Source organism: Chaetodon auriga, chromosome 19 (genome assembly GCF_051107435.1).
Source record: "Chaetodon auriga isolate fChaAug3 chromosome 19, fChaAug3.hap1, whole genome shotgun sequence".
NCBI lineage: Eukaryota > Metazoa > Chordata > Actinopteri > Chaetodontiformes > Chaetodontidae > Chaetodon > Chaetodon auriga.
Genome location: NC_135092.1, coordinates 9,804,853 through 9,821,015, shown reverse-complemented (window position 1 = coordinate 9,821,015; position 16,163 = coordinate 9,804,853). Strand labels below are relative to the sequence as shown.

The window sequence follows — 16,163 nt, the reverse complement described above, 5'->3', positions numbered from 1 at the left end:
TTTGTGTGATGATTTTGAGTTTTGTAAAGCATAAACAAGTCGTGATACAACTTTTAACACAACGAGTAAATGAAGGACACATATTTACAGCATAAGTCCCTGTAAATAGTTCTGTAATAGTGGTTGTTAAGTGATGTGAGGATATGTCATCCTAAGAGCCCAGTTTTTATTGTGTAGCCCGGGGATTTTCAGAATCTGACGCTGTGAGCCCCCAGATAACCCCTTCCCAGCCATACTGATGGAGCAGTGTCAAATAAATATTGATAGGACAACACACACAAAAAATAGTACTATTTGACACTCCTACTATTCTACTGCAATTATTCTTTGCCTTACTTCAATTTGGGGAAAACTCAAGCTCTGCGTTTTGGAACTCCCATAATGCTTTGGTGGATGTAAACAGGAAGTACAGTATACTGTTGCCATGGATCCAGTGAGGTAGGCTGTGTGCTACAACCTGAGCCCCGTTTTTTTTAGCCAATATTTGTATACATTTTGAAAAATTGACACCATTAAAAATATGACGAATTAGCTATTAGCAGTTCCTCTTTGCAGTGTATCCATGGAGGTATTGACAGCTGTCACTGGATTACTTTGACACTGAAGACAACTTAAAAACGTGAAGATTTTCAGGCAAGTTCTGGAGTCATATGCAACGTTTTTTTCTTTTTTCTTTTTCTTTGATTTTTAAAATGATTTATGGATGTTTATTTGCAATGGACTTCAGAGGCATGTCTATCATGCCAAATTTGAATTGAGTTATTTTGACTGAGTGCCGTTTCTGGGTTTTGAAGTACCTTAATTGCCTCTATGGGCTGCTTGACAGCTGCTGCTGCTGCACCTGCTGACAAGCTACAATAACTAACTTCCCGTGTTTTTTAGGACAACAACCCGGTCTGTCCCTTTCACCAAATTAAAAGCTCACTCGTCATCCTTGCTCAGTTTTATAAACCTCGGGGTTTTGCTGCTGCAGCAAGACTTTGTCTGGCATGACTTGTAGCTGATGCTGGCTAATATCAGCTAATGTTAGCAATGTTGCGACTCTGAAGTTACACTACTTAACTTATGTTTTAGCATGTCACAGAATAGCATTTCAATCATTTTATTACAAACGTCAAACAAATAGTGCAGACATTATACCTCTTTAGAAGTTTGTTGTTTCTTGCTGTGACCCATTCCAGTACATGTTAAAGAGGCCAGGAAAATTAAATCTGCCATTATGCTGTGATATCAACTGATGGCCACGTGGCCGCTGTTACATAAGCTCGGTTTACATCCAAAAGTATTAAGGAATGTTAAGGAAATTCTGCAAAAGAAAATTGTAATGCTTGTGCCATTCCACTTCCAATATGCAATTATTAGGAATTGATTCATCAAGATAAGCAGTAGGTGGCGCTAATCCTCAAGTCGGGTGCAATTATGGCATTGTAGAAGAAGAGGCCACAAGAAGCTGCAGTAATTAAATGAGTCCTAGTCAAAGTTTTAAGAATGAACAACAGTGGCTGTATTTGGAACCGCCTACTACATACTACCAAAAATATTACTGTGAACATATACAACTTGTGCTGAACAGTGGCCACTGTGGCCACAAGTGGCAATTACAGGATAATGGTAAATGTTAAAACACAGTTTAACAGTCTAGAGAAGAGCCATGGAGTCAATTAAAAGACTCAGTAAAGTCATTTACACTACAGACTTTATCTTACTTTTCTAATATTAGTGAACATTAGCCACAATAAGCTACTGGTCATAGTAGTAGTAGTAGTAACATCCCTGAATTGAATTGAGAAATTGTGCTTTAATGCAAATATATTCAACTTTTCACTCATAAGAGAAAGAATGGGATTTTCTTCTTTTCGGAGTAACGTGAAGGATGAAGGAAAGGTGGAACAGAGGACAGCCCAGTGAGCTTCCACCATCCACCAGGTGTGCTGATTTCTTGTGAGTACTGGGAAGCCCCCAACCTTTTTTCCAGGTTTTGGTTTAGACAAAGTGGCACACATACACACGCAGTAGCTACAAGTGCGATATTAGTTACTGTCCTGTCATGCTAAACCAAAAAAGAAATTATGATAATGATTAGTCCATTATGAAATATAAAAAATGGCCCCTGTTGAAACTAATTATCTTCACACAAGATAACCTTGTTTTTGCAGTTACCTCAAATGAGTACTTTTACAGAGAGACTTGTAGTAGCAGTTTATATTCTGTTTCACAAGTACAGCATCTATGATCTTCCCTCATGTGATAAGAAGCCATTTACGCACATTATCCTCTGACACCTGGTGTCATCCTGCAGCTGCTCTGTTATTTTACTCCCTTGGGTTGATATTAACTATGGACAGTCAGCAGCGGCAGCAGGCTTTCTGCAGCCCTGGTGGTGGATTTAAACCCCACCTGAGCCTGTCAGTGATAACATCAGCCATCTTCTCTTGGTTTATGCTGCTGCTGCTGCAGAAAAATAGCAAAACAAAGCCATATATTTAAAAACCAAAATAGTTCGGCAGCACATCGATCAAATCTAAAGCTGAAGAAACGTCTTTTAGCAATACATAAAACCAATAAGCTGAGAAATAACCCTTTCCTTTCAGCACGGGCAGTCAAACCTTATTTAAAACCTTCTCATTTATTAATATCCTTTAAAAATGTCATGAACATGATGAATGGCATTCAATTAAGAGGAATCTTTTTCCCTTAAATTACATCCTTAGTTGATAACTTTATTCTTACAAATAGCATTATAGGCCAATTGCCAATATTTAAGAGCTCCTTTGGATGATGAATGTTTTTTTCAGCTGAATATTAATTAGAAATTTCAATACCGTGTACAATTATGAGGCTTATATCTTTCATCTTTCTCTTTTAATCTGGTCAGGTGTGAAATCCAAAATGAGATATGTAGGATGTCTGGGGGAAAGGCAGAAATATATTATCCTTATTAACATATTATCACCCTTTATTTTCTTTAATAACTGTCTCCACTGACTGGTGTCAGTAATGTGTTTTGATTAAAATAATCTAAATGAGTATTAGTTAAATGAGCTGACCTCATTAAGTCACATAAAGAATATAGAATCAAATAAGTTTTTTAACTTAATGCCATTCACTTTATAATTAAACATTTATTGTGAGGCTCAGTTGTAATGTTTGGTACCTACATATGCAGTTGCAAAGCATACCTTAACACATTCACATAAAATGACAAGACAGTCTGTTTTTTTGTTTACTTCATAATGACATTTATTGAGCAAATGCTGCTGGGAAATCGTTCATGATGAGTAAAGTCATGGGATTGCAAACAGTAGCACCTCATTTATTTCTGTATTTAAATTCAAGTCCATCCTATGCATACAAGAATGCACGTATCTGCGCATTTACAGTTGTTTTGTTTTTTTTCAGTTGCACTCAGGTAAACATAACAGACACTGATAAAAAGCATGTTTAAGGCTAAGAGTTTCTTCAGGTTCGTTAAGCTTGAACTGCTTCAGTTACTGGATGTATATGGTCATGTGTTTATAATATCGCTGCCCGTCTCTTTCTTCACTGTACGTTGTGGGTTTGTTGTTAGTTTCTTTTTGGCTCAGTTGGTATCTTCACAATGTCAAGTAAGGCTTCTTCAGTAGAACACGTGTCTCTGTGGAGGACCCTCCCACCTGCCCGTCCCCCTCCTTTTAGTTAAACTCAAAAAACCTCTCAACTTTAATAATACTTCTCTCACTCTCCCACCCGCATTGCATTTATTCCTCGTACATATTTGCTCTTTTTACGGTGTAGTTCTACCATACGTACAGATAAGAGAGGAACGTACTCCCCTCTCCTGAGCTAGCATGCAGGCCCCCCTCCCTCCCTCCCGCTCTCTCTCCCTCCCTCCCGTGAGCTCACCCGTGAACTGCAGAAAGAAAGAAAAAGAGGATAAAATGTCTCAGTCGCTTGCTCCTGACCGCGTCTGCAGCGAAGCCCAATAAAGCTGTCACTCAACATGCATTTTTGAAACTTGTAGCATTTAAGTTTTGGCTTCTCTCTATGATTTGTTTTGTATGTTTGAGAGTGGTTATCTTTATTACATCGCTCTAGCTGTATGATTTTCTTTGTTATGTTAGTTCGGGGTTGATTGCTTGTCTTCATGTCCTCTCCTCTGGCCCCCCCCTCCCCTCCTCGGCCGGATCAGCCATCTGGAGTCTGCTCAGTCGCCCTCGGTCACCTGCTTGATGGACTGGCTGGAGTGCTTCTCTGTCTTCTTGGTGGCCACCAGCTTCTCCTGCACCACCTGCTCCATCTCCTCCACCTCCTTCACTGTCTCGGTCACAGTGACGGATTTGGTGATGTGCTTGGATCCGTCCTCTCCAGTGGTGATCGTCTCCACGGTTTTGGTGATGACCACCTTCTGGCTGCCATCTTCCTTCACCGGGCTCTCGTCCACGCCGTTGGCGATCACATCGGCTTCTTTCTCCTCGTCCTTCTTCTCTTTCTCTTCTGGGCTGCTCTTGTCTATGTCGCCATTCATGGCAACATCCTTCTTCGTTACTGTCTTGTCCTCTGTAGAGTCACTCTTTTTCTCTGATTTCTCTTCAGCAGCCTTAGGAGCCTCGGGCTTGGTGGCCTCTGTCTTTGGGGAGTCAGCCTTTGGGGATTCAGCTTTTGGGGATTCAGCTTTTGGAGATTCATGTTTCGGGGATTCTGATTTCGGGGACTCAGCTTTTGGGGAGCTGGGTTTTGGGGATCCAGCCTTTGGTGAGCCTTCTTTGGGGGACTCAGACTTTGGTGATGCAGGCTTGGGAGATTCAGATTTAGGAGACTCAGGTTTAGGTGACTCAGACTTGGGGGATGCAGGCTTTGGGGACTCAGGTTTTGATGCCTCTGTTTTGGGAGCCTCTTCCTTCTTGGCCTCGGCCTTTGCAGCTTCTGTCTTCGGAGCTTCTGTCTTGGCTACGACTTCTTCTGATTTGTCCTCTGCTTTCTCATCTTTCACCTTCTTCTCGTCTTTTTCACTATCTTCCTTTTTGCCTTTGTCTGCATCCTCTTTTTCTTCTTTCTCATCTCCACTTTTGGATGCTTTGTCACTGCCTGCATCTTCATCCTGATCACCACCCTCCTCTTCAGCAGCGGCTTCCTCCTCTCCTCCGCTGCCTTCCTTGTCTGTGGCCTTCTCTTTGTCAGGAGAGGCTTTAGACTCAGGAGATTTGGTGCACAATACAGTCTCCTCAACTTCCTCTTCTTCCTCCTCTCCTCCCTCTTCTCCTTCTCCTTCATCACCTCCCTCTGCGTCACCCCCCTTTTCTCCCTCATCCTCTCCCTCACCTTCCTCTTCCTTGTCTCCTTCCTCACCACCTTCTCCCTCCCCCTCTTCTTCCTCATCACCACCTTTTCCATCCTCTTCCTCCTCTTCCTCCTTAGCGGGTGCACTGGCGCTAACTTTGGCTTCACTGGCGGCTACAACTTCCTCCTCTTCACCCTCTGCCTCTTCCCCCTCACCTTCTGCTTCCTCTCCCTCTCCTGCCTCTTCCCCCGCCTCTTCTTCCTCCTCTCCCTCCTCTTCCCCCTCTCCGAGTTTGGCAGAGAGCTCTTGTGCTATCTCTGCCAGGTCCTCGTCAATGTCAGACTTGTCGTCCTCCACCCTCGTCTCCTCAATGACCTCCTCCACAAACTTGTGCTGCACCTTAAGCTTGGTAGTTTCTGATTTAGGCTTAGAGATTTTGGTGGAGGTGACGGCCTGGCGATACGGGAAAGTGCTAAAGTGGGTCTCCTCTCCCTCGAGGAGTTTCCTGGAGACAACAAACATATACATCATTTTTTTAATAGTCACCTTTGGTTGACAAAAGAGTCAAAAATGTGTAAAAATGATTGTAAATATCAAATACATGACAGTATATATACCTGTATGCAGCAATCTCAATGTCCAAGGCCATCTTGACATTGAGCAGGTCCTGGTACTCACGCAGGTGACGAGCCATCTCCCATTTGGTGCTCTTGAGCTCATTATCCAGCTGGTGAATTGTCTCCTGAGGAAGAACAGAGCAGAGGCAATGCAAGGTTGATAAAGTACAACAAATGACGTTCAGGGGAAAGCTACATTCTCTTTAGCAGATTCATTTATGCAGCTTTCAAAACCCCTATGCATGGAAGACTTTCAGAACCTTTTTCTAATTGACTTTAATGCTGTTAGTTTAGATCTCTCTTGTTCTCTGTGCACACTTTCTGAACTCTGTGGACTCTGTGCAGCAGAGGCTGTTGCTTTAATATATTCTGACGCAATACAGTATTCTAGAAATGTTGAATGCCTCTTTTTCAAGGGCAGCCTCCACACTTGTCAATACACCCCCACCCCAAGATCTCAGTGGTGTGATGCAAGGAGGGAGCCAATGAAGGCATCGACCCATGGCTCTGACTCAGCAGAACAGAGAGAGAGAGAGAGAGAGAGAGAGAGAGAGAGAGAGAGAGAGAGAAAAAAAAAAAAAAATCTGCTGCAGTGTCTCCCTTTAACCATTTCCTGACACTGGGGAATCTCTCAAGCTTGTAAAGAAAGTCAGCGCCAAGGACTTGTTAGCGCAAGGACAGCAATCATTACGCAGCAGAAAATGTTTTCACATAGGCCCCCAACCATGATATAGAAAAGAAAATGCTACTTTTACTCAGTTAATTTGCTGTTTTTACGTCCCTCAAATACAAACTACGTCACTAAGATAAAGATGTAAAATATATAGCAGATTAACTTCAATCCATCATCATGAGAACAACCCCAAACCCCGATTAATAAGTTTTAAATACACACAAAGTATTTATCTTATAATAAGATATGCTAATAAGAAGCCTATTCAAACCACATTCTATCTTTGAAGCTCTGTGGCTGCCTCGGAGCTCTTTCTTTACCTGCAGGCTGGCCAGATCGCTGTTGTGGCGGTCCTCGATGTCATTCAGCTGCCTCTCCAGCGAGTCTCTTGTCCCGCGAACAGACTCCAACTCCACCGTCTTAGACTGCAGCTGGCGGCGGTAGTCGGCGATCTCATCACGGGCGGACTTTATGGCGTCCTTGTTCTGCTCCGCAGCCTCGGTGAGCTTGGCGTAGCGGCACATGAACCAGCTCTCCACCTGCTGCAGGTTCTGTTTGGAGTGACCCTCCAGCTCGCAGCGGATCTCCCGGAGCGCCTCGGTGATGTCTGCCTTCTGGAGGTCTTTCCTCTCCACGGTCACCTGAGACGCCTGAATCTGGGCGATGAGGTCGCTCACCTCTTCCTCGTGGTTATTGCGGATGAAGGCGATCTCATCCTGCAGCGACTGAACTTTCTTCTCCAACTCGGACTTGACCAACTCCGAGTCGTTCGTGTCCTTCTTCAGGACGCGGATTATGGCCTCTGTCTCCTCTCGGATCCGAGCTTCTTCGTCAAGGCGGTCCCTGAGCCGCTGGATGTCCTCCTCGATATGGTCGGTGTCGAGCTGAATTTGCGCCTTGTCATGGTGGATTTGCTCCAGCATGGAGCGCAGCTCCTGCAGCTCCTGGTCGTAGAGGTCGCCCAGCTGGGAGCGCGACACCTGCTTCTGCCGCAGTGCCTGGATCTCCGCCTCGATCTGCTTGTTCTGCTGCTCCAGGTAGTGCACCTTGTCAATGTAAACAACAAACCGGTCGTTGAGCCCTTGGAGTTGCTCTTTCTCATTAGATCGCTTGTAGTCTCCGTTCAGGATGGAGGTTTGACTATAATCAACGCTGTCGGCGGAACTGAGCACTGTTGAGCTGTAAGCTCGGGACACCGGCATATTCACGCTCCTCTTGTAGGATGTAGTCATGGTGGAGCCGGGACTTGCCCGGGACCAAGACTGGGAGCGAAAGCCACTGGAGGGGGTGCCGCTGGAGCGGCTGTAGCCGTAGCTGGTCGTCCTAGTATCCATACTTCTCCTAAAGGGGCTCCCTATAGTGTCCACCGGGTAACTCATCCGGTCAGACTGTAGGGGATGTGCGCAGGAATGAAGGGGGACGGTGCAGGAGGTGGAGGCGTGTATGTGGGTGTATGTGTGTTATGTGTGTGTGTGCAGGTGAGGGGTGTATGGCTCTCACAGCGACTGAGACCTCCTCTGTCTGCTCCTTATATAGCCTATCTGAGGCTGTGCCGCTAACAAGGCAAGACCAAGCAGTTTTGTTTCGTCCATTGATGGAAGGGAGGGGAGGGCGCATCCCCCTCAGGCCGTCTGCTAATGGTCCCGGGTCCCGTCCAGTCTGAGCCACGTGGGCTGGAGGGCCAGATTTAAATAAACAGATACAATTAGACTGTAAAGCAGAACTAACAGACAGAATGAATCAAACAGTCAAGATATGGATGAGTGCGCTCTGATGACACAATCCTCGCTGTGTTTGTCCGGTTATTTCAGCACCACGGACAGCGAACAGCGAAACAAGCAGGCAGTCAGTTGGCTCCCTGGCTGAAAAACCTCCTGTGATGGAAGGACAGCATTTCATTTTAAAGCTTCTTGAATGTGAACTGTGAATACAAGAACTTGAGCGACCACTTGACGATTTTTGCCGACAAAAAGTCTGAGGAACGTGAGGACTTTGTCATGTTTCCCCCTTCACCTGAAAGCACATGAATAACAGCAATATGCGTTTGTGTGCCTCCTCATCAACATGCAAAGTGACAAAAGAGAGGTTGTCCACATTTTCCTTCAGTTAAAATTCATTATTGGTCAGAATTAGTTTTATTGTGATTCTGCAGTTATAGCTTTGTACAGTTTTCCTTACTGGGCCGTTGCAGCAGGGTAACACTGAGCAAGCACTCAAGAACTAACAGTGATAATAATGACCGGGGGTTTACAGGTAATGTCAGACTTCAAAGTCGAATGAATTTGCTGCTGAATAAAACCCAGATCCAGACATTGATTCATGAGTGGATCCTCTTCCAAACTGATGTGATTTTGGTCATTTCTTTATTTTAGATAACATCAAAGGTGAAATGTTCATCCAACAGTCTGTTAAACCGCTGCAAAAGGTCAAGATTAAGCACGTAATCTGTTCAAACGTCTGGCCTGCAGTCCAGCCCATAAACAGAATTATTCATCTCTCTTGTATGAGGCGGCACATGTGCTTATTGCATATTCCTGCATAGCTTTACTACATAGTGCTATCATCTGTGCACCACACAGACGCACATGTACACACTTACCTTCCGGGAGTCTGTACAGTTATCTGTAGGATCCTAACTATTGTCAGTGCAAAGCCACGTGGGATTTGTGGTTTATCTGTTTCCTGAGACATTTTCCCCCCCAGAACGGTGAAGCGTCAGTGTGGGCTGCCTGTCTGGCGGCTCAGCCACTTCAGCAGGCTATTGATCCTTTATCAATCTTGACGCTTCAGCCTAATCTCGGGTTGCTCCGGTCAATGCAAAACGATTACCAATTGTTGGAGGCAATGCACCAAAAACAGCTGCATTGGTGCTTTTTGAGGATTCATTACTTAATGCACGTAATGGTGTCAAAACAACCACCACACTGCTCTACAAGTGCAAACGGCAACTGATGAGGACACAGACTTGTACACATATTGCATTTCTGGTGATTATTCATGCTAGTCAAGTGGCACCTAACTAAAGTCTGTTCGCTGGGCTCTACCATGTGACTGGAGAACTTATTCTACTTTTCAGCACTGAATTCGACGTCTGCGATAAATCACCTGCCTACATTTTCTCATCCCACCTCATTGGCTTTCCACTGCAAGCGTTCGTCAAGCAGAGCTAATGCATCAAGCATGGCCAATTTTAGATTGCTCCAGAGACAGAAAGGCAGACAAGGGAGAGAGAGCTAGACTGAGAGGGAGGGAGAGACGGTCACAATGACTCCCTCCTCCTGTGTATGCATGTGTCTGCCTATTTTAAGCACTAATATGTATTGTAAATGATTATATACTAGAGGAGCCGCACCCACAGTCTCCTTGCTTGCTGACGTTACAGTGTCCTTGACCGCTGCTCCGCCAGTTTCTCCATACAGGCGCTTCCTGCTGGCTGCAGGATTTTTCATCACATATATTTTATTGTCGGGGCTGTTTGAAACCTTGAGGTGCTTTTGAATGCCCCTGCGAGGGCGGCGGTGGCGTGATGTACACGGCGGAGTGAGGGTGTGTGTGGGTTGGGCAAAAAAACAGGGGAGTCATTCAACATCGGTGCTGGGCTCCAGCACACTGCAGAAGGGTTGGAGTGTTTTCAAATGGCACTGCAGCAGAAAGAGGCTCTCGCAAGCAGACGAGCCCATCCCAGTGTGTCCCAGCCTCCGGCGTGCAGGCGCCAGGCCACGGAGTTAGAACGTATAGAGAGTTCATTCCTCTTTGAATGAGATTAAGGCACTGGCATCTTTAGGTGACATGATGCAGCGATATGTTCTTCTGTGTGCTGATACAGAAAATACAAGGACAGTGTGACCTTTTAGTCAGCTGATATACTGTTGGGTGGCACATATAAGTAGCAGCATTGTCATGTTTGTTAGTAGCAGGATAATAAAGCATTAAAATGAAAGATGACACACATTATTTCAAAAGCAGCCTTTGATAAGCAAGAGTCAGTAGTAGCAGGGTCATAGCCAAGATTTCAGAGATACTGAGGTCAAGGGGCAAGTGCCCACAAAAAACAGTGTTAGTTTTTTGGGGGATTATTTTTTATTTCTCATAAAACTTCTGGCAGGAAAATAGTGACATTTCATTTATTTTGCTGGCTTGAAAGTAGTCAAATCCAAATATAGTGAGTCCACGCTGGAATCATCAAAATAAATCTGGTTTAATTGTAGGATTTTGACTCCCCCTGGTTGGTAAAAGTCCCAGAAAAAATCTGGAACACCTGACCTCAGTGTTCTCAGTGGTAACTGTGCACCTAAATAATAGCCTATTTCCTCCTATCTAAAAAGAGGCTTTGTGAGTTTTGCAGGCACTGTGACCACACATGGTCAACGACAGCAAATTGACTTAGTAATGTGAGTTACACATGAACTCAACAGTGGCATTAGCTAACATTAGCCACCATAAGCTACTGTTAACACCAGACCAAACAAGGCTGTAGCAGCATTAAAAATACTTTTTAACTTTGTTCCTTAACAGAGTATTGTGGTATTGCAGCTTCATGCAACTAGCATGACTGCACTTTTGTCCGTAATGTATGTATGAGGAGAAACAGAGAATGTCACGAGTCAGTGGAGAGTAAGAATGACATTGAGAGAGAGAGAGAAGCAAACGCGGGGACCTTTAATTAAGATTCACATCGATGATGCTCGGCCACCACTGCAGCGGGACAACTCGCGTATGCGTGCGTGTGTGTGTCTGTGCATGAGGGAGGAAGATTAATGATCTATGTCACTGGTGGTGTCAATACTGTGATTGCTACACATCTAACATGTTTTTCACACGCTGCACACATAGTCAATGTTAGTCTAAATGAAAACGTCTCCTGTGCAGAAGCTGTAGATCAATGAATGTAAACAAAAGTTAGCATTTTCAGTAGGCTGAAAGTCAGAGGGGGTGATGTTAATGAAAATCTGTTTTGGCACTTGGGAAATGTGCAGCCTTTATGATTTTTAGTATACGCTACACTCACAAAAGCATGCAGACACCCCAACACTACACCCACATTTGACTGTTGAAGGCTCATTTGGCTGCTGGTTACCAGTCAACCATGAGAGCATTAGTGAGTTCAGGCTAGTGATTTTGGGTGATGAGGCCTGGCCTGCAGCCGGTGTCCAAGTTCATTCTAAAGGTTTTGGATGGGTAAGAGATCAGGACTCAGGCCAGTCAATTTCCTCCACACCAAACTGGGAAAACCTTCACTGTGTGCACAGAGGCAGAAAGAGAGTCTTCTCTAAACTTTTACCACAGAGCACACTGTTCTGTAAAATATCATTAGGCGGGTTTCCATCCGCCTGTTTTTAGACAGGTTTTCAATTTGCACATATAGTTTGACCTTAAATTTAACTGAGGGTCTAATCCCAAAACATAAAGTAGAGAACCAGAGCACACAAAAGTATGCAGAAGAAGAAGAGCTCACATGCCCAGATAATGTAATAAATGAATCTAACTCATATCTGTAACAGTAATTCAGCGTAGTTCAATTCATTTGCACACATATATTGAGGGGGTCTTGTATTGCGTAGGATCTTTTGGTGAATGTTAGTGACTGTGTGAGACCACGGGCAGTGCAGCTTGAGGAAGATGCAGAGGACAGTTTTGGGTGAGTGCAGGTGGCCAGACAGAATGACTTGACACATACTGAGCCATAAATACTGATCTGCTCAGGACACCGGAGTCAGGACAGAGTCTGCTTTATCTCTGTTATCTGTTGGATTGTCTTTTTCTTTATTTCTGCTGCTCTGCTTTTATTTCTTCATACATTTTCTCTATTTTAATCACTTTATGTTTAATGTGTCTCTTACTTTCTACTATGTCTTTATCCTTTTTTTTTGCCATCACATCCTCGTCTCCATCTGTTCCCAGCCCCCCCTGACTTCCTTCCTCCCTCCCCCTGTCACCCTCCCGCCTCCTCTCTGTCTCTACCGCCATCACTGTCTGGCTCGCACCCTCCGAGTACACCTTAACGGTTCTCTCCTCTTGTTCACCATGATAACATTGTCACTTTTCCGCCCTCGGCAACACTGGAATCCATCTGTTACATCTGGCATCATTTACTGTCAGCTAACCACAAGCTGTTGTCACGGGGTGTCCTTCACAGGATGCATTACATAAATATGTGGGATACCAAGGTCACAACTATGTCCTGACTCATCGTTACACCTGAAGCATTGTGTGATTCCAGTTCGTCATGTCTAATGATGTATAAAATTGGTTGCAGTTGAAGGTACCATAACTTTTCAGTATTCAGTTTTATTAAGATGCATATGCAACATGTTACTGCGTCACTTTTTTTTTTTTTTTTTTTCCGCCATTTGCATCATTTCGCACATGTTTGCACATGTGTGTGCACTTCAGAGGCTTGACAGTGGAGGATTCAGCTTATTGCACATTCAGCTTTCATGGTTTGTTGTGTATTGATTAACATTTTACCCAGAGGTTCTCACAGCTCTGCTGATGCACAGAACAGCCAAGAAAATCTATATGTGGGTTCACATTTTTGGGTTGAGAGAAAAATAATTAGTGAAATGCATGACAGTGAACCTGCAGAAAACTACAGGCCCTGTGATTCTGTTAGATTCGCAAATGTATGGCAATCTAGAGATCTGTGTATAGTAGATTATCTCAATTCACTCCTTTAACAGTTCAAGTGCATTTGTTGGGGTCTATTTTCAGGTGCGGATCAGTACGTGTTAGTGTGTTCCTGTTATGGCAGCAGGATTGTGTGTGTGAGACTCAAAATACACCAGATCAATTCATTGTTGGCTTTAGTCTTTTCCTGGAATGTGTAGACTATAAGAAAAATAGAGAATATCAACAGACTTATCCTTTAAGAGTTGAAACAAGTGAAATCAGAATGCCATCAGACAGACTGGAATAAGAGGATTTCACTGCCGTGAAGCTATTTAATAAATGTGGGGAGTGTCTGTCAGTGAGATGAAAGCAGCATCTGTGGCAGAAATACATTTGGAGGTATAAATGTATTTGTTTTCAGTTGTGGAACATTTGCATGTTCTGTAATTATGTCCAATTTTGCCGTGCTCGGACTTTACTTGAATCTTTCCATACGCAAATGTGTACACGTGCACATTACTGTATATTTCAGAGAGAAATGCTGTACTTCTCGCTTCACTACATTAATCTGACAGCTGTAGTTACGAGTTACACGAAATAAGATAATCCTTTATTCATCCCACAGCGGGTAAATTTGCTGTGTTACAGCAGCAAAGGAGATTAGTGTAATAGCAAGAATGATCAGTAGAAAAAAGCAAGGGATGATAAAGAAGTAAAACATGGTAAAGCAGACAATGGTTGGATTTAACATTATTGCATATAGGAACTACTGATATTACCATATTTAGCATACACTGATATTGCGTATGAGTTTTAATGTGTGTCTACTGGAAGTTAAGGTTAGAGAAGTGCTGTCAGAGTGTCCTGCATGGGGTGGGACATGTTCTATCAGCGATGAGAGCTTTGCAGATTACTTGCAGATAATTTGATATAGAAAAACATATAATCATCAGCCTCTGATGATTTGCTATATATACGTGCCCAAGAAAGTAGTTAAAATTAGCTCCACCTCAACCAACTGCAGTAAAATGCTGCTTCAAGCATAATAATCCAATAATGTAATGAATATATTAACTCTCTGAATGGGACAATTTTGCATAAATAGTACTTTTTCTTTAAATGCGTCGCTAATACCAATATACGATGAGCATTATATAATTAGGTTCATATAAATTGCTGATTAATACGTTTGTCTTATGGATTTCTTTGCAAGAAAGTGCAAACAACTCACATTTTAAGACCAAAAAAAAAAAAAAAATCACAGCGCATGTGTCAGAATCTGCATAACTAAATTAGCTTTTGAACAGAATCCTGACAAACTGAGTCTTTGCTGATTAGCGAAACAAAGACTTCAGACCGCAGTATTCTGCAAAGGTCAAAGCTCTGCTGGCTCGTGAGATGAATGGGTGAGAGGTGTAAGGTGAAGGGGATCAGATGGTGAGCTAAGCAGGGTGTGACAGGCTGTAGATAGCCGTATGGGGTGATGTTGGTGGGAGGTCTGGAGGCAGTGATGATGTCATGCATAGTGGCCGGGCAAAAAAGAGCAACAAGAGCGGAGGTGGGGGGGTTGCACAGGAGAAGAGGAAGGGAGGGGTTACACTAGGATCTGCAGTTTATCTGCAATGCATCAGTAGCTCTCTCTCTCTCTCTCTCTCTCTCTCTCTCTCTCTCTCTCTCTCTCTCCCTCCCTCACTTCCTTGGGCAGATGCAGCGTCTTTTCTCATAGGTGATTCTCTGTGGATTGCTAAGTATCCACAGAAATAAAACTGCTCCACATTCTCCTCGCACAGGGAAAACGGCTGGCAAAAACCCAAGAAATAGTGCACACGCACATCCGTTATGACACATACACACACATAAAAACAAGCTATCAGATTGGACGTATTTGAGAGATGGTTTGTCTTTTGGAGTTATTAATTTGCACACTCAAGTATAGTTCGTGTGCACCAATTAACGAGGAAACAAGACCTAGATTGAAGGCCCACAGACACACAGATCGTTTTCTCCTCTGTAAAGTGTTGAAATGTAACCTGAAAAATAACAAAGTTCTTTCAGTAGGTTCTTATTCAGCGGGGGGAGATGTCAAACTTTCCATAAAATGTCAACATCAGTTTCAATCTGTCACCCTCTAATGATGTTATCAGCAAAATTTATAGCAAACCACGTGCGGAGCGTGGTATAATTCTGTTTTCTCCCTGAGTAAATGCAAAACCAATTTAAAGCACACACATAGAAGCATGCACACACTTTGTTTTCTGCTAAACTTGTTTCCTTATGTCCCAGTGATGAAGGGAAATACTAATTTTGTGTTGAATAACCAGTGATTTATATTCTTGTTTGCACTTCATCCAGCCTGTGGTGCTGCAGATAAATGATTTAAAGTCTACCCTGATAATCAGACTGCTTATTTCCGCTATGTATTATGATAATACTTGCTCTGACCTCCAGTCCCACCGCCATCATTTACCCTGAGAGCTTTGTACTTTATGTTCCAGACATTGTGCTGTCTCTTATCACACAGCAGCCTGTCGTCGAATGTATCTTAGTATTGCGCTTAAGTACAATTTTGACTTAGATGCACTTTGCATTTCCATTGAATTCTACTTGTACTTCCTACCATGCAGATCAACTGAAAAACCAGGGTGTAGTATTATGGATTAAGCTCCTAAGCAGTAGTTCCACCTTTACCAGCTGCAACATTAGTGTTGCTTACACATTAATGCACCACTAATTATAATGCATAAATATTATTCTGAAATGGGCCATTTTGCACAATGATTGTTTTTACTTTTAGGACTTTAAGTGTATTTTGATGACAATACTTTGAATTTGAATGCAGAACTTTTACTTCCTTGCAGGCAGCAATGATGGGGGGTTTTTTTCACCTTAAAAACTTGGATGAGGCTGTGCTGCACCTGCATTATCATGTAGTCAGTGGCGGAGGAAGTATTCAGAACCTTAAGCAAAAATACTGACTATTGTTTACCTTCGCATGTACCTTTGCTCT

The 16,163-nt window shown here is 43.3% G+C and overlaps 1 protein-coding gene across 1 annotated transcript; it reads right to left on the bottom strand.

The window, feature by feature from the left end:
• Positions 1–3,214: 3,214 nt before the first annotated feature.
• nefma (neurofilament medium chain a) lies at positions 3,215–8,101 on the bottom strand. The gene is made up of 3 exons (XM_076757948.1): positions 6,868–8,101; positions 5,875–5,999; positions 3,215–5,762 (listed from the first exon to the last, which is right to left on the bottom strand). The coding sequence occupies exons 1-3, from the start codon at positions 7,924–7,926 to the stop codon at positions 4,184–4,186; spliced, it is 2,763 nt and encodes a 920-aa protein (XP_076614063.1). The 5' UTR covers positions 7,927–8,101; the 3' UTR covers positions 3,215–4,183.
• Between the last annotated feature and the right edge of the window lie 8,062 nt (positions 8,102–16,163).

What these genes read in the sequence shown, in the direction of transcription:
- nefma (XM_076757948.1), bottom strand. Translation starts at nt 7,926, where the DNA reads ATGAGTTACCCGGTGGACACTATAGGGAGCCCCTTTAGGAGAAGTATG. An exon ending in GCGATCTGGCCAGCCTGCAG is followed by an intron (nt 6,000 to 6,867) that starts GTAAAGAAAGAG and finishes GTTCTTCCTCAG; the next exon opens with GAGACAATTCACCAGCTGGA. An exon ending in ATTGAGATTGCTGCATACAG is followed by an intron (nt 5,763 to 5,874) that starts GTATATATACTG and finishes TGTTGTCTCCAG; the next exon opens with GAAACTCCTCGAGGGAGAGG.